The 25,210-nt window shown below is 43.2% G+C and overlaps 1 protein-coding gene across 1 annotated transcript in view; it reads left to right on the plus strand.

The window, feature by feature from the left end:
• LOC116973325 (venom phosphodiesterase 2-like) overlaps positions 1 to 14,915 on the plus strand; it is a 130,412-nt gene extending 115,497 nt beyond the window's left edge. Inside the window, exons 21-24 of the mRNA XM_033021283.1 lie at positions 1,912 to 1,986; positions 3,671 to 3,803; positions 12,445 to 12,601; positions 13,688 to 14,915. Of these exons, the coding sequence (XP_032877174.1) occupies positions 1,912 to 1,986; positions 3,671 to 3,803; positions 12,445 to 12,601; positions 13,688 to 13,858 (536 nt within the window). The 3' untranslated portion in view covers positions 13,859 to 14,915. The remainder of the gene's footprint in view (positions 1 to 1,911; positions 1,987 to 3,670; positions 3,804 to 12,444; positions 12,602 to 13,687) is intronic.
• Positions 14,916 to 25,210: the final 10,295 nt, after the last annotated feature.

The following is a 25,210-nucleotide window of genomic DNA, read 5'->3' on the forward strand; positions in this document are numbered from 1 at the left end:
TATGATGAATGGATTTCCACAGGGATTTGTACTGGGACTACTATTGTTTATTACTTGGACGTAAATTAAATTAGATGGGATGGTTACAAGTTTGCAGAAGGAGTTGCGAAAACAGAAGAATGCTGTCAAGGTTTACAGCTGGACATAGAATCTGAGCGAGTGACGTTGCACTTTGTGAGGTCAAATGCAAGGGGAAGTAAATGGTTAATGGCAAGACCCTTAACAAAAATGGTGCATAGCAAAGATCCTATAGCGGAGCAAGATGGACCACGCCTGCTAAATGCAATGGGCTGACGTGTAGTACGCAATGGAACGGAACGTCGGCCTTTTTTTCCATCCATTTCCATGACCCGACCCGATTCGCAGTGTAATCAACGTTACTAGGGAACAGTTTGGGTTAATAAATTGAAATTCTGAAAATGAGGAGAAGATTTTTACCAAATAACTTTTATTTTTACGAGGATGTTTCCGTAACCGGCTTCCGTCTCCACACTATTATCCTATGGGATCTTTGGTGTGGAGACGGAAGCTGGTTATGGAAATGGGGCCTTAAATTACCCATGAATCTGCCCATGACCATACTACGTCTTTTTCGTCTAGTGGACCATCTTGCTCACTATAGGATCTTTGGTGTATAGAGGGATCTTGGGGTCACAGGCTATAACCTTCCTGAAAGTGACAACATAAATAGGTAGTGGTAAAGAGGGCATACGATTTGCTTACCTTCATTCAGATAGGGCATTGGGTATACGAGTCAGGAACTGATGCGGCAGCTTTGTAAGACTTTGGTTAGGCTGAATTTAGAGTATTGTTAGTAGATCTAGTCGCCACATAACAAGGAGGATAGAAACATAGAAACATAGAAAATAGGTGCAGGAGTAGGCCATTCGGCCCTTCGAGCCTGCACCGCCATTCAATAAGATCGTGGCTGATCATCCAACTCAGTATCCTGTACCTGCTTTCTCTCCACACCCCCAGATCCCTTTAGCCACAAGGGCCACATCTAACTCCCTCTTAAATATAGCCAATGAACTGGCCTCAACTACATTCTGTGGCAGAGAATTCCAGAGATTCACCACTCTCTGTGTAAAACATGTTTTTCTCATCTCAGTCCTAAAAGATTTCCCCTTTATCCTTAAACTGTGACTCCTTGTTCTGGACTTCCCCAACATCGGGAACAATCTTCCTGCATCTAGCCTGTCCAACCCCTTAAGAATTTTGTAAGTTTGATCATAAGGTCATGTGATAGGAGCAGAATTAGGCCATTCAGCCCATCAAGTCTACTCTGCCATTCAATCATGGCTGATCTATCTCTCCCTCCTATCCCCATTCTCCTGCCTTCTCCCCATAGCCTCTGACACCTGTACTAATCAAGAATCTATCTATCTCTGCCTTAAAAATATCCACTGATGGCTACACAGACTTCTGTGGTAAAGAATCCTACCGATTCACAACCCTCTGACTAAAGACATTCCTCCTCATCTCCTTCCTAAAAGAACGTCCTTTAATTTTGAGGCTGTGGCCTCTAGTCCTAGATTCTCCCACTGGTGGAAACATCCTCTCCACATCCACTCTATCCAATGGAGGCTTTGGAGAAGGTGTAGAATATGTGCAGGGAAAGGGTGCAACAGAGAATGCTGCCTGGATTAGAAGGTATTAGCTAGAAGGAGAGGCTGGACAAATGTGGACTGTCGGAGGCAGAGGGGAGACCTGACAAATATATATTTAAAAGGGCACAATTTTACATGTAGTTAATGCAGGATTTTTGGGTCAAAATGAAAACTTTACACCTTGATGCAATTTACAATAGTTAAGTCTTATTTTGTTTTACAAGTACAACTAGATAAGTGTGCTTATGTGTATTATTCATTATTCATTAAAAAAAAAAAATCTATCCCATTCTTAATCTAGATCTGCTGACCGATAATAATCAGTTTGAAGGTTTATTTACCAGCAACCTTATACCCATGTACAAAGCCTTCCAAAGTAAGTATAGCAATTTCCTATTACAGTGTACCTATTGTAACAAAAACTTGCTTGCAATTATGATTGTTATTATATTCTTGCAGCTTAATTTTAAGTTGAATGTGCTTTTGGCATAGGCTAAATCATTGCAAACTATTCTCCATTCATGATTAAATTAATTATAATATTAACATGATTTATAGTGAGCGCCATAGACCAAAGAGATTATTGAACTGGGCATTTTAAATTCCACCTTTCTGCTGCGCCAGTACCTCATGCATTGAGAAAATCCAATTTGGAGCACATGTCACAGCATGATTTGTTCATTATTTGTGATTAATTGGAGAATTAAAGAATGAATGAGCACAAATAAAACCATTTACCCTGTGTTCGTTCCAGCTCTTTTGTAGGGAAACACAATTAACTGTAATTAGTTCTTGCATCCAAGACTTGTGCTCAGGTATTTATACAAATTTCCTTTAGTAGATTTCTGTTGAAGCTAGTTCCTTCACCCTTTAAACTGGCATATGCCAAATCATAATGGAGAAACGTACAGGTACTGAGAGAGCTGGTTAAAATAAGGTAGGAGATACATTTGGACGGTATAGGCATCGACCAGATGGGCAGAATGTTCTCTGCAAGATACAAGAACAAGGAGGATCGTATTCCTGCAAAAGGCAAAATCCTTTCTTGACCTTTTCACATTGGGGAAGATTTTAGGCAATCAGGACCAAATCTGATGGAGCAAGTCAGCCCTTCATGCTGGGGAAACATTCTATTTTATGGATCAGTTCTGTCCATCATCACAGTAGCGAAATGATGGCATCTTGACTTGGGATCGGCCGGAAGGTAGACCCTGGAGGTGATAGCAAGACACATTACCCTTCACGCTGTCTCCTGGGCCTAAATAAAAGATCTAGGGTTTTATTTTGTTTTCTGTTCCATGACAATGTTTAAATTTTGAGGAAACATGAACCATTGAGTTGGTCAAACTGATAAATTACTTAACACATGGATCTTTAAACAGGCAGGCACACAGACAGGAGGCAGCTACTGAAATGGCACCGAGGTAGACATTCTCAAGCTGCTACCTTACTGCTATCATTAATATCCGGTTCACTGGAATCCAGCTGCATAGAATCCATATAAATTGTTTGTGAAATGCACATGATCAAAGAGTGTACCACCCTTTTAGGCTAGAGAAATAATTGGCAGTGTATGGGAAATAAATTTTATGTAGTACATGTAGTAAAATTGTACATAAATTGTACATAAATTTTATGTAGTAAATGTAGTAAAATTATAGTCTCAATATCGATAATATATAAATTTAAGTGTGATGTTGCAAACATGTTTAGTTTAGATATTCAGCACAGAAACAGGACCTTCGGCCTACCTAGTCCTCACCAACCAGTTCCCCCCCCCCCCCCCCCCCCCCGTTATTTTTGGTTGTGGAGTTTCATATCAACAATAAATGGATTAGCAAAACGGTACAGTTTGAGGTACAGGCAAGGCAACCACTGGTGGCAATTCAATGTGTTTGGATCAAGCTAATAAAAATGTAGTCAAGTTGTTGCACATAATAATTGCAAAGTAAACACATTGGGTCAGGAAGAGTTTGAGTCGGGTTGAATTGTGTTATTAAGTTGAATTATTAGTGTAGCAGAAAGAAAAAAAGTGAATTTATTGTTTTGCTATTTGACAGAGATATGGAATTACTTCCACGATGTTCTGCTAGTGAAGTATGCTCAACAAAGAAATGGCATCAATGTGATCAGCGGACCAGTGTTCGATTTTGATTTCAATGGAAGGTTCGATACTCCTGATGTTATTGCAAAGTAAGTGGTTAATTTCACTGATGCCCATGTTTCATAAATCTCCCTGCCTTAAAATGACAAGCGTTTACTGATTGGGCTTGATTATAATTCAGATCAATGCTTAAAGAATTCGTAGAACACAAAATGCTGGTCCATGCCGACCAAGTAGCCCCATCTAAGCTAGTCCCATTTGGCCCATCTATATTCAATATAGATTACTAAAACTCTCATCTTCTTTGGATGTCTGCATGTGAGCGTGCGTGCGAGTGAGATCCTGAAATTACGCCAAAGCGGTACACAATAGCGCTAAAATTTGTGCACCACCTTACTTACAATTGTCTTGTGTGTTTTCAACAAGTTTCATTCAGAATTATGTTTTATTTTACATTATTAACATTTTTAGCTTTACAAAATCCCACTTTCAGCCCAATAACTTTGTGCTGTGCCAGTTGCTAGCAGTTCCAGCTATGACGTCACGATTGATCTCATTTGCGACAATGTTGCAATCATAGAACACTTAAGGGCCTGTCCCACGAGCATGCGCCTCCATGCGGCAAGCGCGACCTAACGTGGTCGCTTGAGCCGTACGGCCTCGCGGGGCCGGTCTCACTTCGATCGCCTGAGCCATATGGAGTTGTGCGGAGCTGGTCCCGACATTGCGCGGGGCTCTGAAAAACTGACCGTGTTCAAAAATTCCGAGCAGCAACGGCCTGCCGGCCCGCAGCCACCTCGGCAGCGTGTGCACCGCCTTGACGCCGTGCACACTGCCTTGACGGGTGTGCGCAGCATCTTGATGCCGTACGTCACGCGCGAACTTCCCACGGGCTTCGCTCGAACTTCACGTCACTCACTCGACCTCCACGCGGCCCCCACTTCCGATTTGGTCACGCTCGCCGCATGCAGGCGCATGCTGGTGGGACACGCCCTGTACGGGGATCACTCGACCTCCGCGCGGCCCCCGCTTCCGGTTTGGTCGCACTTGCCGCATGGAGGTCGCACGCTCGTGGGACAGGAAATTTAGTCCTGGCAGAGTGAGGCTGAAGAGGAGGGGGAGGGAGTGCTGGAGGAGGCAGGCTAAGTGGAATTGGAATTTTTTTAAAGTCCTGTCTGCAAGTGCTTGAATCTTTTCAAAGTTTAAAAATAGGGATGAATAGACTGTGGGACCCGTTGGGTCCCATGTTCACACGGGAGGGCTGGTCCCCCGACACAATATTCCACCTCTCCACCAATTCCAATATTGGTGGCCAGTGTGGGGGCCTTCTGGAGTGCTGGTATGGGTTCTTGGGGTGGCAGCTCAGTCCCTCAAGCCTGATCTGCTGGCAGCTCACTCACGGCTGGTGGGTTGGCAGTTGACTCATGACTATTCCTTGAAATTCCATTTCAAGCAGGGTGCAAGTCCACCAAATTCAAATCCATGTTCCTACCATTTCAAGCAGGGTGCAAGTCCACCAAATTCAAATCCATGTTCCTACCATTTCAAGCAGGATTCAAGGCCACCAAATTCAAGTGCAGTTTCTTACCACTATGAGCAAGGTGCAAGGCCACCGAATTCAAGTGCAGTTTCATACCACTTCAAGCAGGGTCCAAGGCCACCAAATTCAAATGCAGCTTCATACCATTTCATGCAGGGTGAAACCACCATAAAACCACACAAAACACCAAACTCACAGTTCAGTAGACATCCAGTGTGTTCAGTTGATTCATAGCTCAGGCAGAGTCATGACCTCTCCCTCCCCCATCATGCAGAGACTGAGCCACACCCACACCTCCGGGTTTTATAACCCCTCCCCCTCCCACCAGAAAAGGTGTGGCTTTCAGGGCGTGATTGACAGGAGAGAGATTCTCAACATTTTTAAAACACTAACACCACTTTTATTTTTCATTGATGGGAAGAATTCTCTGCACCTGCTCAGCGGAGGGGGGATTGAGTAAGATGGCTAAAAATCACAGCCGTAAGTATAGCGTTTTATCTAAAATCAATATACAGTGCAAACAGGAAGTGCATTTGCAGTAGTGCCTTTTAACTTCAAGCCAAAGCACCCAAGCTGCCGTTTGCAGTAAGTAGTGCCTTTCAACCACATGCCAAAGCACCCAAGCCACCATTTGCAGTAAGTAGTGCCTTTCAACTTCAAGCCAAAGCACCCAAGCCACCATTTGCAGTAAGTAATGCCTTTCAACTTCAAGCCAAAGCACCCAAACAACCATTTGCAGGCAGTGCCTTTTTACTTCAAACAAACCATATTTTCATTTTCAAATCACATTAAGGGGACTCACAGTTGTGTAGACATTTGTTCAGTGTTATTCAGAGCTCAGAGAGACGTGACCCTTGGCTTCATCCATCTTGCAGAGACTGAGTGAGGCACACCACTTCCTGGTTATATAGTCCCTCCCCCTCCCTCCAGCAGGGGCAGCAGAGAGAAGGGTGATTTTTTTAAACTTCAAGCCAAAGCTCCCAAGCCACCATTTGCAGTAAGTAGTGCCTTTCAACTTCAAGCCAAAGCACCCAAGCCATCATTTGCAGTAAGAAGTGCCTTTCAACTTCAAGCCAAATCACCCAAGCCATCATTTGCAGTAAGTAGTGTCTTTCAACTTCAAGCAAAGCACCCAAGCCACCATTTGCAGTAAGTATTGCCTTTCAACCTCAAGCCAAAGCACCCAAGCCACCATTTGCAGTAAGTAATGCCTTTCAACTTCAAGTAAAGCACCCAAGCCACCATTTGCAGTAAGTAGTGACTTTCAACTTCAAGCCAAAGCACCCAAGCCACCATTTGCAGTAAGTAGTGCCTTTCAACTTCAAGCCAAAGCACCCAAGCCACCATTTGCAGTAAGTAGTGCCTTTCAATTTCAAGCAAAGCACCCAAGCCACCATTTGCAGTAAGTAGTGCCTTTCAACTTCAAGCCAAAGCTCACGACACCATTTGCGGTAAGTAGTGACTTTCAACTTCAAGCCAAAGCACCCAAGCCACCATTTACAGTAAGTAGTGCCTTTCAACTTCAAGCCAAAGCACCCAAGCCACCATTTTCAGTAAGTAGTGCCTTTCAATTTCAAGCAAAGCACCCAAGCCACCATTTGCAGTAAGTAATGCCTTTCAACCTCAAGCCAAAGCACCCAAGCCACCATTTGCAGTAAGTAGTGCCTTTCAACTTGAAGCCAAAGCACCCAAGCCACCATTTGCAGTAAGTAGTGCCTTTCAACTTCAAGCCAAAGCACCCAAGCCACCATTTGCAGTAAGTAGTGCCTTTCAATTTCAAGCAAAGCACCCAAGCCACCATTTGCAGTAAGTAATGCCTTTCAACCTCAAGCCAAAGCACCCAAGCCACCATTTGCAGTAAGTAGTGCCTTTCAACTTGAAGCCAAAGCACCCAAGCCACCATTTGCAGTAAGTAGTGCCTTTCAACTTCAAGCCAAAGCACCCAAGCCACCATTTTCAGTAAGTAGTGCCTTTCAATTTCAAGCAAAGCACCCAAGCCACCATTTGCAGTAAGTAATGCCTTTCAACCTCAAGCCAAAGCACCCAAGCCACCATTTGCAGTAAGTAGTGCCTTTCAACTTCAAGCCAAAGCACCCAAAACAACCATTTGCTGGCAGTGCCTTTTTACTTCAAACAAACCATATTTTAATTTTCAAACCACATTAAGGGTACTCACAGTTGTGTAGACATTTGTTCAGTGTTATTCAGAGCTCAGAGAGACGTGACCCTTGGCTTCATCCATCTTGCAGAGAGTGAGTGAGGCACACCACTTCCTGGTTTTATAGTCCCTCCCCCTCCCACCAGCAGGGGCAGCAGAGAGAATGGTGATTTAAAAAAAAACATAAATATCTCTCCGATTTGACATAGATGGGAAAAATCCTCCGCACCTGTAAGGCGGAGGGGGGCTCTGGGCGAGGTGGCCAAAAATGACGGCCGTAGGTGGCGGCATCTGTCGGAAATCGCAGCACAATAGGCCAAAAGCCAAAAGTCAAGATCAGAGATTTAGTAATATAGAGATGAGTGGTGGAATATTGCGTTGGAGGAGCGGGTTGCGTTGGGGGAACGAGTGAGTGGTGGAATATTACGTTGGGAGAATGGGTTGCGCTGGGGGACCAGACCTCCCATGTGATATGGACCTAATGCAAGTCTAGTATCCCTCTAAACGTTTTCTGTCCCAGTAAATGCTGTTATAGTATCTATCTCCTCTGGCAGCCGATTCCATATACCCACCACCCTCAGCAAAAGTTGCTCTCTGGATTATATTAAATCTTACTCTTCTCACCTTAAACATATTTCCTCTTGTTTTTGATACACATACCCTGGGTAAAAGACTCGGTATATTCACTCTTATCTATATCCCTCATGTTTAAATTTGTTTTCAATCCAAGGGTGGTGGAGACAAAGTCATTTGGTGGCAAATTCTCTCTTTTCTCAATGCACTGCTATCTGATTTTGGTCTGTCTGAAATCCAACCTAGCCAGGCTCACCTGCTAACTCATTTCCCTACACTTGCGTCACTCTCAAATCCAACTTTGCATCCTCTCCAATCCCATTGACTTTCACGCACTACAGGTGCACAACCTTTTATCCGAAGATCCAAATAACGAAAACCTCCGAATAGCGGCCATTTTTTCGGTCCTTGAAGAAAGGTCCTTGAAAACGTTCACCGAGGGCGGCCCGCAGAGGTGACAGCGGAACCTCCGGTCGGTCCTCGAAGAAAGGGGAACTAAATCCCCATTCATAAAAGAGAAGGTGAGGGTATATTGCGCCGGAGGGTTAATAATTGACAATATGCTGCTGCCTGCCCGCCGAGTTAAAAAGTTCCCACGGTAGACTCACGATACACAGTGTTTCGTGAGTCTTGCGTGGGAACTTTTTAACTCAGCGGGGCAGGCAGCAGCAGATTGTCGCTCCCTTCAGTTTCACCCCACCTACACCCCTCTGCTTCCCGGCCATGTGTGTGACCCCTTCCCTCCCCTCTCCAGCTCCCCGCCCATTGCACCGGCGCGGGGGCTTTGCACTGTCACCGGAGACGTCAGGACCAACGGGACACCGACCCCCAGGCCCACTGCAAGCACGGAGATCCCAGAGACCCACAGCCAGCAGCAGCCCAGCCCCGTTCCAACTCCAGAGGAAAACTGCAAATTGGCCGGAGACGTCAGGACCAACGGGACACCGACCCCCAGGCCCACTGCAAGAACGGAGATCCCAGAGACCCACAGCCAGCAGCAGCCCAGCCCCGTTCCAACTCCAGAGGAAAATTGCAAACTGGCCGGAGACGTCAGGACCACCAGAAGCCGTTCCCCGAGCTGCGCCCCCTCATCGGGACACCGACCCCCAGGCCCACCGCAAGCACGGAGATCCCAGAGACCCACAGCCAACAGCAGCCCAGCCCAGCCCCGCTCCAACTACAGAGGAACCTGGGTTGCGGATGACGGGGCGCAGCTCGGGGCGTCGTAGGGGCCCATCTGGGAGCGGGTTCCTGTTGGTCCTGACGTCTCCGGCCACCTGCCATCCTCTGGGAACTGTACCGCCCTTGCAGGAGAGTGGGGTTGTTTGCTGTTGCAGAGGGAGGGGGCAAGGGCGGTACAGTTCCCAGTCTCAGCTCCAGTCCAGGGGGGTGGCCGGAGACGTCAGGACCAACGGGACACCGACCCCCAGGCCCACTGCAAGCACGGAGATCCCAGAGACCCACAGCCAGCAGCAACTCCAGCCCAGCCCCGCTCCAACTCCAGAGGAACACGTAGGGGCAGAAGCTGATGGTGTGCAAGGTACGTCTTGTTCTTGGGGTGGCGGATGAGGGGGCGCAGCTCGGGCTGTGGGCAAACTGCCACTTGTTGCCGTAGCGGCCCATTAGGGAGCGGATTCCTCTGGAGTTGGAGGGGGAGGGGGGGTATTGTGCTGTTTGATCGCCCCCTGCTATCCCAGGGACAGGGAGACACAGCGGCTTTTTAGACTGGTGGGCAATCACTTCCAAAGTTCTGCCCACACAGTCAGTACACCTCTCCTACACTGCATTTCATACAAACATTTATTCTGCAAGAAAAAACTACATTGAAGACTCAAACTCGCGACCGAGTTTACTGCCGGGATCAAGGCGCAAACTCGCGACCTTGCGGATATGAGCCGAGCACTCTACCACTGAGCCAGCCATTAAAATCTACGCTAAAAAAATTCCATTCCGAAGACCGACAAATTCTGAATTACGAAAAGTGTCTGGTCCCAAGGCTTTCGGATAAAAGGTTGTGCACCTGTAATAACATCCAATGGTTCATTTTTAAAGTTACTGATACTTTTCCTTTTATACATTGCACCTCTGCTTTTTCTTATTTCGAAACAAAAACTACCTCCAACCACTGGTCAATTTCCACACGTGCATTTCTTTAGCACTGCAACAATACTCCAGCATATTGTTTGTTTCTACAATCCTTTAGTCTTGCAGACATCCATCATACAAACCAACCTTCCATCCATCTACAACTCACGCTGCCTCGACAAGGCCACTGGCATAATCAAGGACAAGTCTCACCTTGGTCACTTCTTCTTCTCCCCTCTCTCATCAGGCAAGAGATACAGAAGTTTGAAAATGTATACCTCCAGATTCAGGGACAGTTTATTTCCAGCTGTTATCAGGCAACAGAATGGTCCTCTCATCAGCTAAAGTACAGTCCTGACCTCCCATCCACCTCATTAGAGACATTTGAATTACCTGTACTCAACCTTATTGGACGGTATCTTTTTGTTTTTTTGTTTATTTAGTTATGTAAAAGTGTGTTTTTTTGTGTTTTTTTTGTGTTGTTATGTGGGGGAAGAGGGTACGGTGCGGGGGATACCGTCCTTCAGCCGCTTCCTGGTGAAGACGCGACTATTATTCGAGTCGCGTCCTCGCCCCCCCCCCCCCCCCCAGCGGCCTACCTACTGGATTGGCGCGGCCTTTCCTGCCGGGATCGACCAGAGCTCCAGCAGCGGCGGGACAGTGCTGATAGATCGCGGGGCTGGCGATGCCTTACCGGGGATGGCCGTCTGGAGTCCGGAGTGCTGGACCTGCGGCACCGACATCCTGGAGCTGCAGTTTGCGGGCTCCCAACGCGGGCGGCGCTGATCAACAACGCGGGGTCCTGCGACTCCGCCCGGCTCGGCCTGCGGACTCGGGAGCTGCGGACTCGGGAGCTGCGGGAGGCGGCTGATCAGGAGGTCCGGGCCGCTGAGGAGGAGGATGTTCACCGTCGGGGTTCAGCGTTGGCGTTCCACCAGCCCGGCGTGAGGGCCTGAACATCGGGCCACCCGGGGCGGCGACTGCGGGTGCTAGGAAGGCCTCGACCACGAGTGAACATCTGGGAAGAACGGAGGGGAGGCTGGCTGGACTATGGTGCCTTCCTCACCTTGGTGCCACTGTGTTATGTTGTGTCGTGGACTTTCAGTGTTTGTGCTTTTTTTTAAATTCTACTTTATTTTTAATATGTTTTATTATTTATTATTATTTATTTATTTTTATTTTTATGATACTGCCTGTAAGGGAAATTCATTTCGTTGTCTCTAACTGAGACAATGACAATAAATTTGAATACAATACAATACAATACAATCTTGCACTGAATGTTGTACCCTTTGTCTGTACACTGTGGACAGCTTGATTGTAATCATGTGTAGTCTTTTGTTTGACTGGGTAACATGGAAATGTTTTTCACTGTGCCTTGGAACACGTGGCAATAAACTAAACTAATCCTTGTAAATCTCCAATACATGCACTCTGGGGTGCTAAATCCAATTCGACAAACATTCCATTGTAGTGCTTCTGTAATTTGTAGAGGTATGATTTGGGTTGTGCAGGTGATTCAAGACCCTGACCGGTGTTGAAACATGGGTGTTCTTGATCCTGGTGGTGTGCAACCAAATGCCCTCTTTCATTTGGTAGGATCCCAAATCTATATTCTACCTCCAGCATTCTAAAAGTCATCTTATTGTTTGATGAAGATGGCAAGAATCATTACAACAATTCTGAAAGATTTATATCCATCAATAATATTAGTGAGTGAATTAGTGAGCTGCTTGATGGTAGCAGCAAGAAGAGTGGATGGCCTGAATGGCAAGGATCCTTGATATATGCCATCTCCTGGAAGCAGCACTACATGTGGAGGTACTGGATCGTGAAGAGAGCTGTGTCCTATAATGAACTGGGCCAAGTTCAGCACTCTGCTGCCTTGTGCATTCCTGTGCATTGGATTGGCTGCACCAGGCCACGATGCAACCAGTCAGGATACTTTCCACAGTGCATCTGTAAAAGTCTGTTGGTGTATTCGGTGACATGCCAAATTGCTTTGAACTTCTAAGAAAATAGAAAATAGAAATGCTGGCATGCCAACTTTGAGATTACATCTATATACTGGGCCAGGACAGGTCAACAGAGATGCTAAGCCCTAGTGTGCTGTTCTTGAAATGGCTCAAGTGGGAAACCAATTTGTGTACAAAATTCTTCCGTTTTTTTTTAGAAAATACACTGGTGGATACTGAAGTGCAAGCCAACAAAAGCAGTATTATTAGACCACATTTCAGGTATCTTATAGATACAGAATGCGGCAACATGAACTTTGCAAATTTGTACTGTGTTTGAAGAAATGGGATAAGTGGTCAGTTACTGAGTATATAATCAATAATGGCCAATGAAAATATTTTTTACCTTTATATTGAAGGAATGCCAAGGACGGGTACAACCCACCACCAACTCATTTCTTCGTAGTTCTTACTAGCTGCAAGAACAAAATGCAAAGCCCTCTGCAGTGCAAGGACTCACTGGATGTATTGGCTTTCATTCTGCCTCATAGACCTGACAACAGTGAAAGTTGCGCAGTAAGTAAACCTGGAAGCAATAGGAGATGGGAATCACACATAGAAATTAATTGACTGACGTGTACCATTATTTTTTTAAATGTAAACTTTTAATGGACAAAGAAGGGAGTTTGTGCTTGGAGTCAGAATGTAGGCAAGGTACTGGGAACATTGTGTCTTCATTTACAAAGAAGGACGGAGAACAGCATGATCAGTGTGGAGAATATTAATGCAAAGGCAGTTTAAGATTAAAAAGTAGGTAGTGTTGAGGTTTTTGAAGAGCAAAAGATAGCTAAATCCCAGGGTCTGATGGGATCTATACCAGGTTATTATGAGAAGCAAGAGAGGAGATTGCAGGGGCCTTGACATAGATCTTTGCAACTTCTTGTCAGAGGCAATATCCTAAAGGGTCCTGAAGAAGGGTCCCGACATGAAACATCACCTATCCATTTTCTCCAGGGATGCTGCCGGACCCGCTGAGTTATAACCAGGATTAGGTGGTATTAGGTGATCAATTGTTGGCAAAATTGGATTGTTTTCTCTGGAATGCCTGAGATTGAGGATAGACACAATAGAAGTATGTAAAATTATGAATCATAGAGCAGATAGATTCAGAATCTTTTTCCCAGAGTACAAATGTCAAGACCAGCAGGCATAGCTTTAAGATGCGAGGGACAACGTTTAAAGATGTGCAAGTTAAATGTTTGATTTACGCTGAGGGTAGAGGGGGCCTAGAATGGGTTACCAGGTGTGTCGTGGAGGCATATACGATAGTGGCATTTGAGGCTTCTAGATGGGCACATGGATATGGAGGGATATGGTTCACATACAGGCAGATGAGATTAGTTTACCTTGGCATTATGTTTGGCATAGACACTGTGGTCTGAAGGTCCTGTTCCTGTGCTGTTCACTTCTATGTTTTATGTTCTAACGTAGAATGTAACAAGCTAGTTTTATCTTTTCAGTTTGCTGTGATTAAATGTTTAAATGTCATGAGGTTTTATTTTTAAATGTCATGAGGTTTTATTTTCTGTTAACATATTCCTACTACATTTCAAGATAAATATGTGCATGCTGCATAGATTAATGAATGGTGTTCTTTGGCAGGATGGCAAAGAGGAATCCCAGTGGGTAGAGGAGCGAATCTGGGCTCACAGAGCTCGAGTACGGGATGTGGAGTTGATCACTGGACTTGATCTTTATCAAGAAAGCAAGCAGCCAGTCACAGAGATCTTGCAGCTCAAAACATTTCTACCAACAATTGAAGATCAAATTTGAGTGCCTTGTCAATGGTAATAGTATTTTTAACAATTTTTTTATGCATAAGTGAATTTAAGTGCACTTTAGGGAGGCTTTGTAAACAGGTTCTGGTAGAACCCAAGGTGTTAGAGTACAGAAAAGGTAATGGAAGTGTGATACAATGGAACAAGTCACCTCTTTTGTTACATATTCAATTGAAGTATTTTTTTAATTTCCAGATTTTTTAATGGATTTGTTATTGCCTGTCAAGTTTTTTTTTTAAGCATAATTTTACAAGGAGACAAATTCCAGTGGAAATATTAGATTGAGATTTACCATGCATGTCCAGAATAATGTGCTGACATTTAGGTTCAAGATTCATTTTAATTAAACCTGTACTCATATTTGGAAGATTGATATGACCAGACAAAATTGAATGTACTGCTTCTGAAACCAGATCTATGAAAGGTATAATTTCAACATTTGCACTATAAAAATAACATTATAACATCGTTGCAGTTGCATTTCAATTTGATATTAAAAAAATATAGCTTTCATGTTATATCTTCCCCCATACAGATTAGTATATAGTCACCCCTTAATGTTATACAATCAAGATGATTAATTTGTCCATGTTGCCCTCACCTTCTGGAGAATTTTTAACAGGTGTGGTCTCTGTGCCAGAAGTAGTATATACATTTGAGAGGCTTTAACGTTCACCAAATAGATTTGTGGGATGGTGGATTCATTGTTTGAGGAGAGATTATGCAATCTTTGTGATTAGAAGGATAAGAGATGATCACATTGAAACAAAACCTCTCATGAGGCCTAACCAAATAGGTAGGGTGTTAATGTTTTCCCTGCCAGAGATGAATAGAACCAGGAGTTAGCCATTCAGCAGTAAAATGAGAATAAATTATTTAATCCAAAAGGCTTGGTCGCTGATTACATGCAAGGCAGAGTTCAATAGCAGTTAAATCATGTGGATTGATGTAGGAAAGAGGTGCTGCAGTTAAAGATTAGCCATGATCATATTGAATGGAGAATTTACAATGGGCCAAATGGCCTTCTCCTGAGAGGTGTTCTGGATACATTTAAAAAATGTTCTCAAAGTAACCGTCTCCTACACTTATCACCATAACCAGACCAAATTACATGTAAATATTCATTGTTAAAGAGTTATATAGCATGGCAGCTGGTCCTTTGGCCCACCTTGCCTATTCTGACCAAGTTAGCATCTTGGCTGGTCGCATTTGTCCAGTTGGCCCATACCCATCTAATCCTTCCTATCCATAGATTGGTCCAAATGTCTTAAGTCGTAATTGCATCCACTTCTAAAGCTTCCTCTGGCACCAATTTGGGAGTCATCCACAATCTACATTAACAATTCGGATGACAAACAACACCTTCACTACCCTTTTCCAGTCGGCTTAGCATTCATCCCTACAGCACTCTCGTGGTCACACATCTCCAATGAGAAACAACCCTTCACAACTATCGAAGGTAGACACAAAATGCTGGAGTAGCTCAGCAGGACAGGCAGCATCTCTGGAGAGAAGGAATGGGTGACGTTTCGGGTTGAGACCCTTCTTCAGACTCTATATGATCTGAAGAAGGGTCTAGACCCAAAACATCACCCATTCCTTCTCTCCAGGGATGCTGCCTGTCCTGCTGAGTTACTCCAGCATTTTGTGTCTACTTTTGATTTAAACCATCATCTGCAGTTCTTTCCTTCACAACTCTCGTTTGACTCCTGTCTCCCAGCCAATTTTGAATCCAGCCAATTGGCTAGCTTGTCTTGGATCGCATGTAATCTAAACCTCCAGACTACTCTACCATGTGGGACCCTGTCAGAGGCCTCGCTAGAGTCCATATAGACAAGGTCCACTGCCCTGCCAGCATGAATCTTCTTGAAGAACTCTTGGGACATATGTGAAAATATTTCCCATGCACAAAGCCATGCTGACAATCTCTAATCCGTCCATTCTGGTAGATCCTGTCGTTAAGAATCCCCTCCAACAATAATTTTCCACCACTGATGTCAGGCTCACCAGCTTGTGGTTTAGTTTACATTCAGAAATACAGTACGGAAACAGGCCCGTCGGCTATCGATAGTTTGTTCTCAGTTAACATATAAGATTGTTAAGGACTTGGAAACATGTTCCCGATGTTGGGGGAGTCCAGAACCAGGGGCCACAGTTTAAGAATAAGGAGTAAGCCATTTAGAACGGAGATGAGGAAACACTTTTTCTCACAGAGAGTGGTGAGTCTCTGGAATTCTCTGCCTCAGAGGGCGGTGGAGGCAGGTTCTCTGGATGCTTTCAAGAGAGAGCTAGATAGGGCTCTTAAAGATAGCGGAGTCAGGGGATATGGGGAGAAGGCAGGAATGGGGTACTGATTGTGGATGATCAGCCATGATCACATTGAATGGCTCGATGGGCCAAATGGCCTACTCTTGCACCTATTATCTATTGTCTATTATCCCACTCTCTTGTCTAGTCCCAATACATTAGGGGTGCTTTTAGAGGCCAAACCTGCACATCTTTGTGATGTGGGAAGAAACAGAGTGATCACAGAGGGAACATGCAAAATCCACACCAAGAGCTCCCAAAGTCAGAATCAACCCCCTGTCTCTGGCACTGAGAGGCTTGATTCCCTCGCTTGTCCTTGCTGACCTTAATAACAGCAAAATAACTACCACCCTTCCGTTTTACAAAACTTCACTTGTGGCAAAAGATGATGCAAATTTCTCTGCAAGTCTGCAATTTCTTCCCTAACTTCCCACAAAGTCTGAGGCTGCATTTGATCAGGCTCTGGGGACTTTATCCATCTTAATGCGCTTCAAAACCACCAATGCCTCCTATTTGGCAATGCATACAAGATCCAGTCGTCACCCCTCAAACACTAATACATTTTAACATTGTCTTTATTTTGGAAAAAGTGAGTAAATAAGTTGTTAAAAACTAAAATTTATCTAATAACTTTAATGGTCCTTTAATTTGAAGAATGTTATTGCATTGTATTAAACAAACAGGCAGCTAAGATTAATTGTTTTGAGCTAATCCAATGAAATCTTTAATGTTTTAGTATTGTAGTGGAGATCTAGTTTTTGAAACAGATTGGACAAATCTTTGGCAAACTCAGTAAAAATTACCACATTTTAAGATCAGCTGCACCTTTCTGGTTTCTGCTGCACCTCCAGCATTGTGGAAATCATGATTATTATTTTCTTGATCCATATATTTAAGTGACAAAATTCATGAATGTTTTAATTGATTTACTCATTCCAAACAATACTGAAATTGTATGGTTATATATTTGTATTAAAATGACATGATTAACCGTGAAATCTGAGTGCCTAATTTTTTGTCATGTTCATTTTCTTATACGGGTACAATTATAATTCTGACAATAAATATTCCATCTGTATTATTATGTTCCAAGTGGTTCCAAGAGGGGGCGTGGACCTGTACAGGTATGGCTGCCCAGCCTGCAGCTGTTCGTCTTTTCATCTCTTTTTTAAATTTTTAGTTAGTTAAAGTGTTTTTGTTATGGAGTTCTAGTCTTTTTTATGTGGGGGGTGGGGGGGGGGGGGAAGGGGGAAACTACCTTTCAGGGTCCCTACCTGGTCGGAGAGGCAGCTTTTCTCCGGGCTGCACTGTCGACCCGTCCTCGCGGCCTACCAGCGGGCCTGGAGCGGCGTTTCCTGAGGGGACCGCCCAGAACCTTGGCTTCGGCGGCGGCACAGCGCTGGAGCGCTATTGAGGAGCGGGCGATGCCTTGCCCGGGTCACCGCGCTGGAGCTCCGGTGAGCTGAAGACCGCCGAGTAAAAACATCGCGGAGCTGTGGGTCTGCGGAACGACCAGCCACGGGCGGCGACGCTGAACTTTTCATCGGGAGCCTGGGATCTCGCGACGAGATCGGCAGTAGTGGAGCTCCATCCGGCGTGGCCTTGTTGGCTTCGGAAAACCGCGGTCTCAAGTAAGGAGGCGGCCGTTCCAGGTGTCCCAAGCCGCTGAGAGGATTCTCCCGACGCCGGAGCACCATCACCCAGTGAGAACGGCCTGGAACATCGGGCCTCCGTAGCGGCGACTGCGGAGGCCTCAATAGGCCTGACTATGGGTGGACATGGGGATGGGACTGGACTTAGTGCCATCCATTGTGGGGGGATGTTTTTTATGTTAAAGTTCTTTATTATTGTCATGTTTGTATTCTTTTTTATGTGCTGCATTGGCAACAAGCATTTCACTACATCTAGGTGTATGTGACTAATAAAATAACCTTTGAACCTTTGCCACTTTTACTGCCTGTTTATTCTGACATTATTTTAAATAACACAGTCTACATCCTAAATTGTCATTGCTATGAAGGCAGTGGGATACAACATGTGAGTTAAATAGGGCAAACCTAGCCAAATGGTTACATTACAGGTCAAAACAAAAATGTAAGATTCTTCCTTGAATTAACCTAGTTGAGCTATGTAATGAAACAGAACAGTCGTTCTATATTCATTAATGCATAAACATTTAATTTAAATGAGTTTAAACCTATTTTCAGATGTACAGAGTTTTCTTCCCAAAAGTGAGAATTTTAAAATGACTAAAGGTGGCCGAAAAATACGTTTTCAGACGCAAGGAACTGCAAAAACAAGACAAGCCTGGAGTAACTCAACAGGTCAAGCAGCATCTCTGGTGAAAATGGATAGGTGACATTTTGGTCAAGACAGTGGTGCTGCTGTAGAGTTGCTGCCTCACAGTGCCAGAGCCCCGGGTTCGATCTTGACCTCTGGTGCTGTGTGGGTGGAGTTTGCACATTCTCCCCGTGACTATGTGGGTTTTCTCCAGGTGATCTGGTTAACAGCCACATTCCAAAGACATGCAGGTTTGTAGGTTAATTGGCTTCTGTAAATTGCCCCTAGCATGAAGGATGCAAAAGTGAGATAACATGGAAGTAGTGTGCCTGTTTCCACACACTATCTCTAAACCCTTCTTCAGACTGATTGTGGTAGGGCAGAAAGTAATTTTGAAAGGCTGCACAATTTCATTCTCACCTTAAACTGTTTTTGTTTTAGATCCTCTGACCTTGGGTAAAATGCTGACCTTGTATCCAATTTAAGAGTCAAGAGGGTTTAGAGAGTTTCATTGTCATATGTCCTAGAAACATAGAAACATAGAAACATAGAAATTAGGTGCAGGAGTAGGCCATTCGGCCCTTCGAGCCTGCACTGCCATTCAATATGATCATGGCTGATCATCCAACTCAGTATCCCGTCCTGAAAGGGAACAGTGAGATTCTTACTTGCAACAGCAGCACCAGAGGTTTTTAAACACAGTATTCAATAGACAAGATAACAAACAAAAAATGTAATAAATAAAACCAATATGAAGCCAAGATTATCCCTTTATATTTAACACTCCAGTGGGAACAAGCCAATTCATTCCCTACAGCCCATGGTTTTAAGAGGCCCAGTAATAACAACTTAGGATAGCTTCAAGTTATTCTGATAGCACCTCTCAAACCTGTAATAAATTTGCAGACGGTACATATTGTGTCAGTGACATTTTGCTGACAATTGAGAATAACTGATAGTAATTGACTGGACTAAATGGACCTTGAGTTTTATTAGTCTTAGAGTGATACAGTGTGAAACGGGCCCTTTGGCCCAACTTGCCTAAACATGTTCCAGCTACACTAGTCCCACCTACCTGCATTTGGTCCATATCCCTCCTAACGTGTCCTATCCATGTACCTGTCTTAACTGTTTCTTAACTGGCAGCTTGTTCCATAAACCCACCACCTTTGCGTGAAAAATATTATTGACAGGACATATCTAAACATTGATTATTCAACTGAAATGTTGAACACAGTTGCTGCCTACAACAGTGCATCACCAGCATTTTTTATTCCCAAGAATTGATGTTTGTTGTCCAAGACATTGAATGATAGATATGATTCAAGGACAAGGAAGTGAGAGCAGGAATAGGCTATTTGGCCCTACTGCACCACTCAATATAAAGGTTACTTAAGTTCCTCTTCCAGCATTCTCTGCATCACCACCAGGTGGAGACATTTCTCCTGATCTCAGTTCAATGTGGCCAGGACGGAATTGAGACTGGCCCAGTTTCTAGATTCTTCAGTCATCATACTCCCTACATCCAGTCAGTTTAGTTATGTTTGATTTTTTTTTTTCTAAACTATAGTGAACTCTACTGCCCGCCACCTAGACACACTTGTTCCTACTTATTCCCCCGTTTATCAACCAATTCTCAAACCATACCAGTATATTGCCCCCAATGCCATTTGTTCTAATTAGGCACATTAATGTCCGACATGCAAGTTTATCAAAACCCTTCTGATAATCCAAATATACCAAATCCACAAGCATGCCCTTATTCCTTTCTGTCAGTTAAATCTTCCAAAAGGAAAGTCCTGCAGATTTTTTTAACTCAACTTTGCTTCCACATCCATGCATATGTCATATTTTGTTCTTATGAATTAATTAATTAATCAGCTAATTAATTGATTAATTAATTAATTGATACGTTTATTGGCCAAGTATGTACACATACAAGAAATTTGCCTTGATGCTCTATTCACTAGAACAACACGACATACAGTAAACATTAAGAATAAAACATGATAGTTTAAACATGTGAATGAAATAAAATACCAGAGCAAAAAGAGGCTACAGACTTTTGGTTATTGAGTAGAGCTACTGCTCGTGGAAAAAAGCTGTTTTTATGTCTGGCTGTGGCGGCTTTGACAGTCCGGAGTCGCCTTCCAGAGGGAAGTGGGGGGAGGGAGGGGGGGGGGGGAAGGAAGATTACAGCCAACGACCTTCTCAGCTGATCGGACCAGACCATGATGGAGAAGGTGAGGACAGACTCTACAATGGCAGTATAGAATTGGACCATCATTGCCTGTAGCAGATTGCTTGTCTAGCTTGTGAATCAACTCTCGCAATTTGGACAACCAGATATCCATGAGGAGGACTTGGTAAGGTTGACTGGTCTGGGAGCAACTGACTCAATTTCAGTGGTCGATCCCATTTTGTTCTGTTCCGTACATTATAGCAGTGGATGCAATACAAATAAATGTCTTGCCAGGTCATTTTGGGAGTATATTTAAGAGTCAACTACTAATTCTGGAAAGTTTCATGATATCCTTAACTGATACCAGTGCTACCCCACTCAGATATCCAGATTTTGCAAATTTAAACCGATCCCTGGATTTCGAGTTCATGCCTCTGGATTTATGGTCCAGTAATTTACCCAGTGTGCCGATATTCCCAAGGACAGTAATAATATTTAATTCCTTTGTCAATTAGCCTAAAAAAAAAATTGGTTGTATATATCTAGGTATTTTCAGATAGACACAAAATGCTGGAGTAACTCAGCGGGACAGGCAGCGTCTCTGGAGAGAAGGAATGGGTGACGTTTCGGTTCGAGACCCTTCTTCAGACTAGGTATTTGCATTCATTTAACATGGAAGATAGAACAGGACAGCACAGGAATAGGCTCTTTGTCCCACAATGTCCATGCCAAATATGAATCCAGGTTAAACTAATCTCCTATGCCTGCATATGTGATCCATATCCCTCCATTCGTGCCTATCCAAAACCCTCTTAAATGCCACTATCATATCGTCCGCCACCATCATACCTAGCAGTATCTATACGGAGTTTATAAATTCTCTCTGTGACCGTGTGTGTTTGCTCCGGGTGCTCTGGTTTCCTCCCACATTCCAAAGATACATGGGGGCTTGTAGGTTAATTGACCTGTAAATAATTCCTAGTGTGTAGGATGGAATTGGTGTATGGGTGATCGTGGCCACGCTGACTCGGTGGGCCAAAGGGTCCGTTTCTACGCTGTAACTCTAAACAAAACTAAAAAGGAACTCAACAACATAGCTTTTTCACTACTTTTTAAAAAAGGCATCACATAAATGCTAGGCCCTTCAGAGGAAAAATTGTCAAACAGAAAGCATACAGCAGCTACAAATGGAGAAATAAGAATAGGTAATCAGATGTTTGGTTAGATCTAGGTTTCAAGCAGCACCTTAAAAGGGAAGTGGAAATGAACAGTGAAGAAAACCAAAGTCTGTGACCCCAAAAAATATTTGAAACAATCAGTCATTTAAAAGGAAGGAAATAACGACAGAGCAAGGAAATAACAAGGATACAAAATAACTTAAGAAGAGGATTTCAAAGCACGAGGCAGGGATAAACTTAAATATTCTCTACTCCGGAGAGGAGGGTGGAAAGAAGGCCACAGTCAAAATATCAATGAGGAAGGCAAGAAGAAATATTACATTTTGCAGAGATAAAAAGCTAAATTCTATAAACACATTAGTAAGGAACCTTGAAGGGGGGGGGTTATAGACAGGATAATTCCAGGGGAAACTAAAAAGGACAAGGCAGAAAAAGCAAGTCATTGCTTCACATCGATATTCACTAGAGAGATAGATAAAAATCATCTTGTTTGATGGTAGGAGTGAAAGGCCTGTAAATACAATATATATGGAAATATTTAGGCAAATTAAATCAGAGGGTATATCACTGGTCTGGATGAATCATATACAGGCACTTTCAAAGAATGAGGAAGCACGCATTACTCCACACATTTGATAAGGAAAAGATGTAGTAACCAAAGACTGGCAGGTAAGTAATGTAATACTAATATTGGAGCTTCGAATCTGTTAATTTTACATTGGTGGTGCAAAATAAAATGGGATCCGTATGCAAGAATACCTGAATAACATCTCTAAAATTAAAAGTATAATGATGAATGAATAGTCAGAGTCATACACCATGGAAACAAGCCCTTTGGTCCAATTCATTTAAGCCAACAAAGGCATTTTCCCGAGACAGTCACATTTGCCTACATTGGGCCAATATCCCTTCAAAACCTTTCCTATCCACATATCAGTTCCTGTGCTGTACTTTTCCACATTCTACATCTTTCCAAAGCACATCTTCATTCTATGCTCTCTACTTCCAGATAACCTGCCCCGGGAAAAAGACCGACAATCTTTCTTGATTTTAAATACATTATACATATACTTTAGAAATATTTAATGTGGTTCAGCCATATCTGATTAATTATTCATTGTAGAGGATGCAGGCTACATAACCGGCTACATAGCTGGAAAATTGGGATTTGGAAAGGAGGACGAAGCTCAGAAAACTTTGCAGTTACCAGGGCAGCAGGTGGAGATGTAGGCTGATAATTTCCCAGATCCTGATGGATTTCAACCAATGGCCTCTTTTTTTTTTTTTTAAAAGGGGCCACTCATGATGGTTGATGTGTTAATTTCAATTTTCCAAATTTCAGACAAGCTTCCATTAAATTGAAAAATAGCATCTTACAGTAGTTAATTAACCTGCCAACCTGCACATTGATTGTGATGTAGGGAGAAACCCAGAGAGCACACACATGGCCTTGATTCACAAGTGGCTAGAACACAGTTTTAATGTTGCTAGTTACTTGCTAACAGAACATTATTGTTTAGTACTGTGAAACATAGGGAGGTTATGTTTCAGTTAGAAAGGACATTGGTGAGACCACACATAGATTGTGTACAGTATTGACTCAGTCTGAAGAAGGGACCCGACCCAAAACATCACCTATCCATGTTCTCCAGAGATGCTGCCTGACGCAGTGTGTTACTTCAGCACTTTGTGTCTTTTGTAAACCAACATCTACTGTTCCTCATTTCTGCAAGTAATGGGCCTGTCCCACTCAGGCGATTATTTGGACGACTACAGGCGTCTGCCGCAAAATTTTCAACGTGTTGAAAGATTTTTGGCGACAGTGGTGACAATTTTTGCTGTCGTAGGTTGTCGTAAGTGCTGTCGTAGGTTGTCGCCAGGTGTCGTAGATGAATTTCATTAAAACTAGTCCCTGGCATTCGCCACAAGAGTGCCTGAGTGGGACGGGCCCATTAGAATTCCATTGTTCCAGTCCCAGATCATATGACCATCAAACACCCTTCACAGTGAAACTAAGGTGATAAGAAAGTACAAGAAGAGGTTTCTTTCAAACTCATGAGTTTTTCAGGCAATAGTGGAACAGGGGAATCATTATGCATCAAGTGGATGGTGAGCCAGTTCTGAATTACAGAGTCCCTGGGGACAGTAGGAAGCCACCAGATTTACAGCGATTGTTTGTCAAATACATTTTAAAATGACTTGTAATGCATTACAAGCAATATTTTTTTTAAATAGCCATTACCATCTATGAAAGTCACATGATACATAGCAATGGAAGCAAGAGTAGAAATAATATTGTGATGACCAACATGGAAATTATCCAGGTCAGATATTTTCTCTGTGACAGTATCCCTCAAAGATTCTCAGCACATCCAATATCTTGACAAAACGACAATGTGTCCATTGAACACCAATAACAAACCCTCAACTGATTTAAAAATAAAAGTTGAAAAGTTCAAGCACAGTTTAGGATCTTGCCAACAATGACTGACTCTTGCTTCTTAAAACAATTGCTTTGCTTCATTTTCCACTTAGAGCATGCTCTCTCCTTTCAATTTAAAATGCTGAATGGAAAAATCTATGATTGTCACGAGTGAAGTATTGGAATGATTACTATCTCTAGAAATTGTTACCAAAGAGGAAGAGGAAGATTCAATAAAAATTAGAGGGGTAACTTTTCACACTGAGGGTGGTGGGTATATTAGGTATGTTGCAAAGCCTACCTGAAGCGTCGCTGAATATCTGCCGCTGAGGTTGTGCGCGATTTTGGCGCCGTTTAGAGGGGGCGGGTTTAAAACGCGATTTTCTCTAAGCTGTTCCAATCGAAAATGTTCAGCCTAGTTAATTATTAACGAAAAATCGCTGATAGACCCCGTCGCAAAAGCTATTATTAGGTTTAAAGGCCTTGAATAATAGTTATAGTAGTTTAAAAATCAATCTTTAAACCCGCGACCGTCAGCAACCGCAGGGTCTCATAAAGAAAATAGCAGAAGGTAGGTTGTATATTTTTACATTCAAAAGGGCTTCTAAAGATCCTTTTATACAAAATTTAATATTGCGAGTAGCTCAATTTGGGCCCATTATATCGCGCAGTATTTTTCTCGGCATTTGAGGCACAAATCTACCGCAATGTGAACGTTCTAAACCAGCGCGTTCCACAGGGACCCACTGGAAAGCTGATTTAAATGGGCATTTATTTACAGCAATTGAACACTAAATTCCTTCCATTTGGCCTATAAATTAATGTAAATGAGATTTAAAAATCATGTTTTATTGTGAATTATTTGTGAATATTATTTGGACATTTAGGCTATTTAAAAATGTTAATTATTTATTAAGAAATGGATAGGTGTTTAGATCTAGTCATTGAAGTCTGAAATTAGCTACAATTAGGTAACTA

The sequence above is a fragment of the Amblyraja radiata genome, chromosome 5 (genome assembly GCF_010909765.2).
Source record: "Amblyraja radiata isolate CabotCenter1 chromosome 5, sAmbRad1.1.pri, whole genome shotgun sequence".
Lineage (NCBI taxonomy): Eukaryota > Metazoa > Chordata > Chondrichthyes > Rajiformes > Rajidae > Amblyraja > Amblyraja radiata.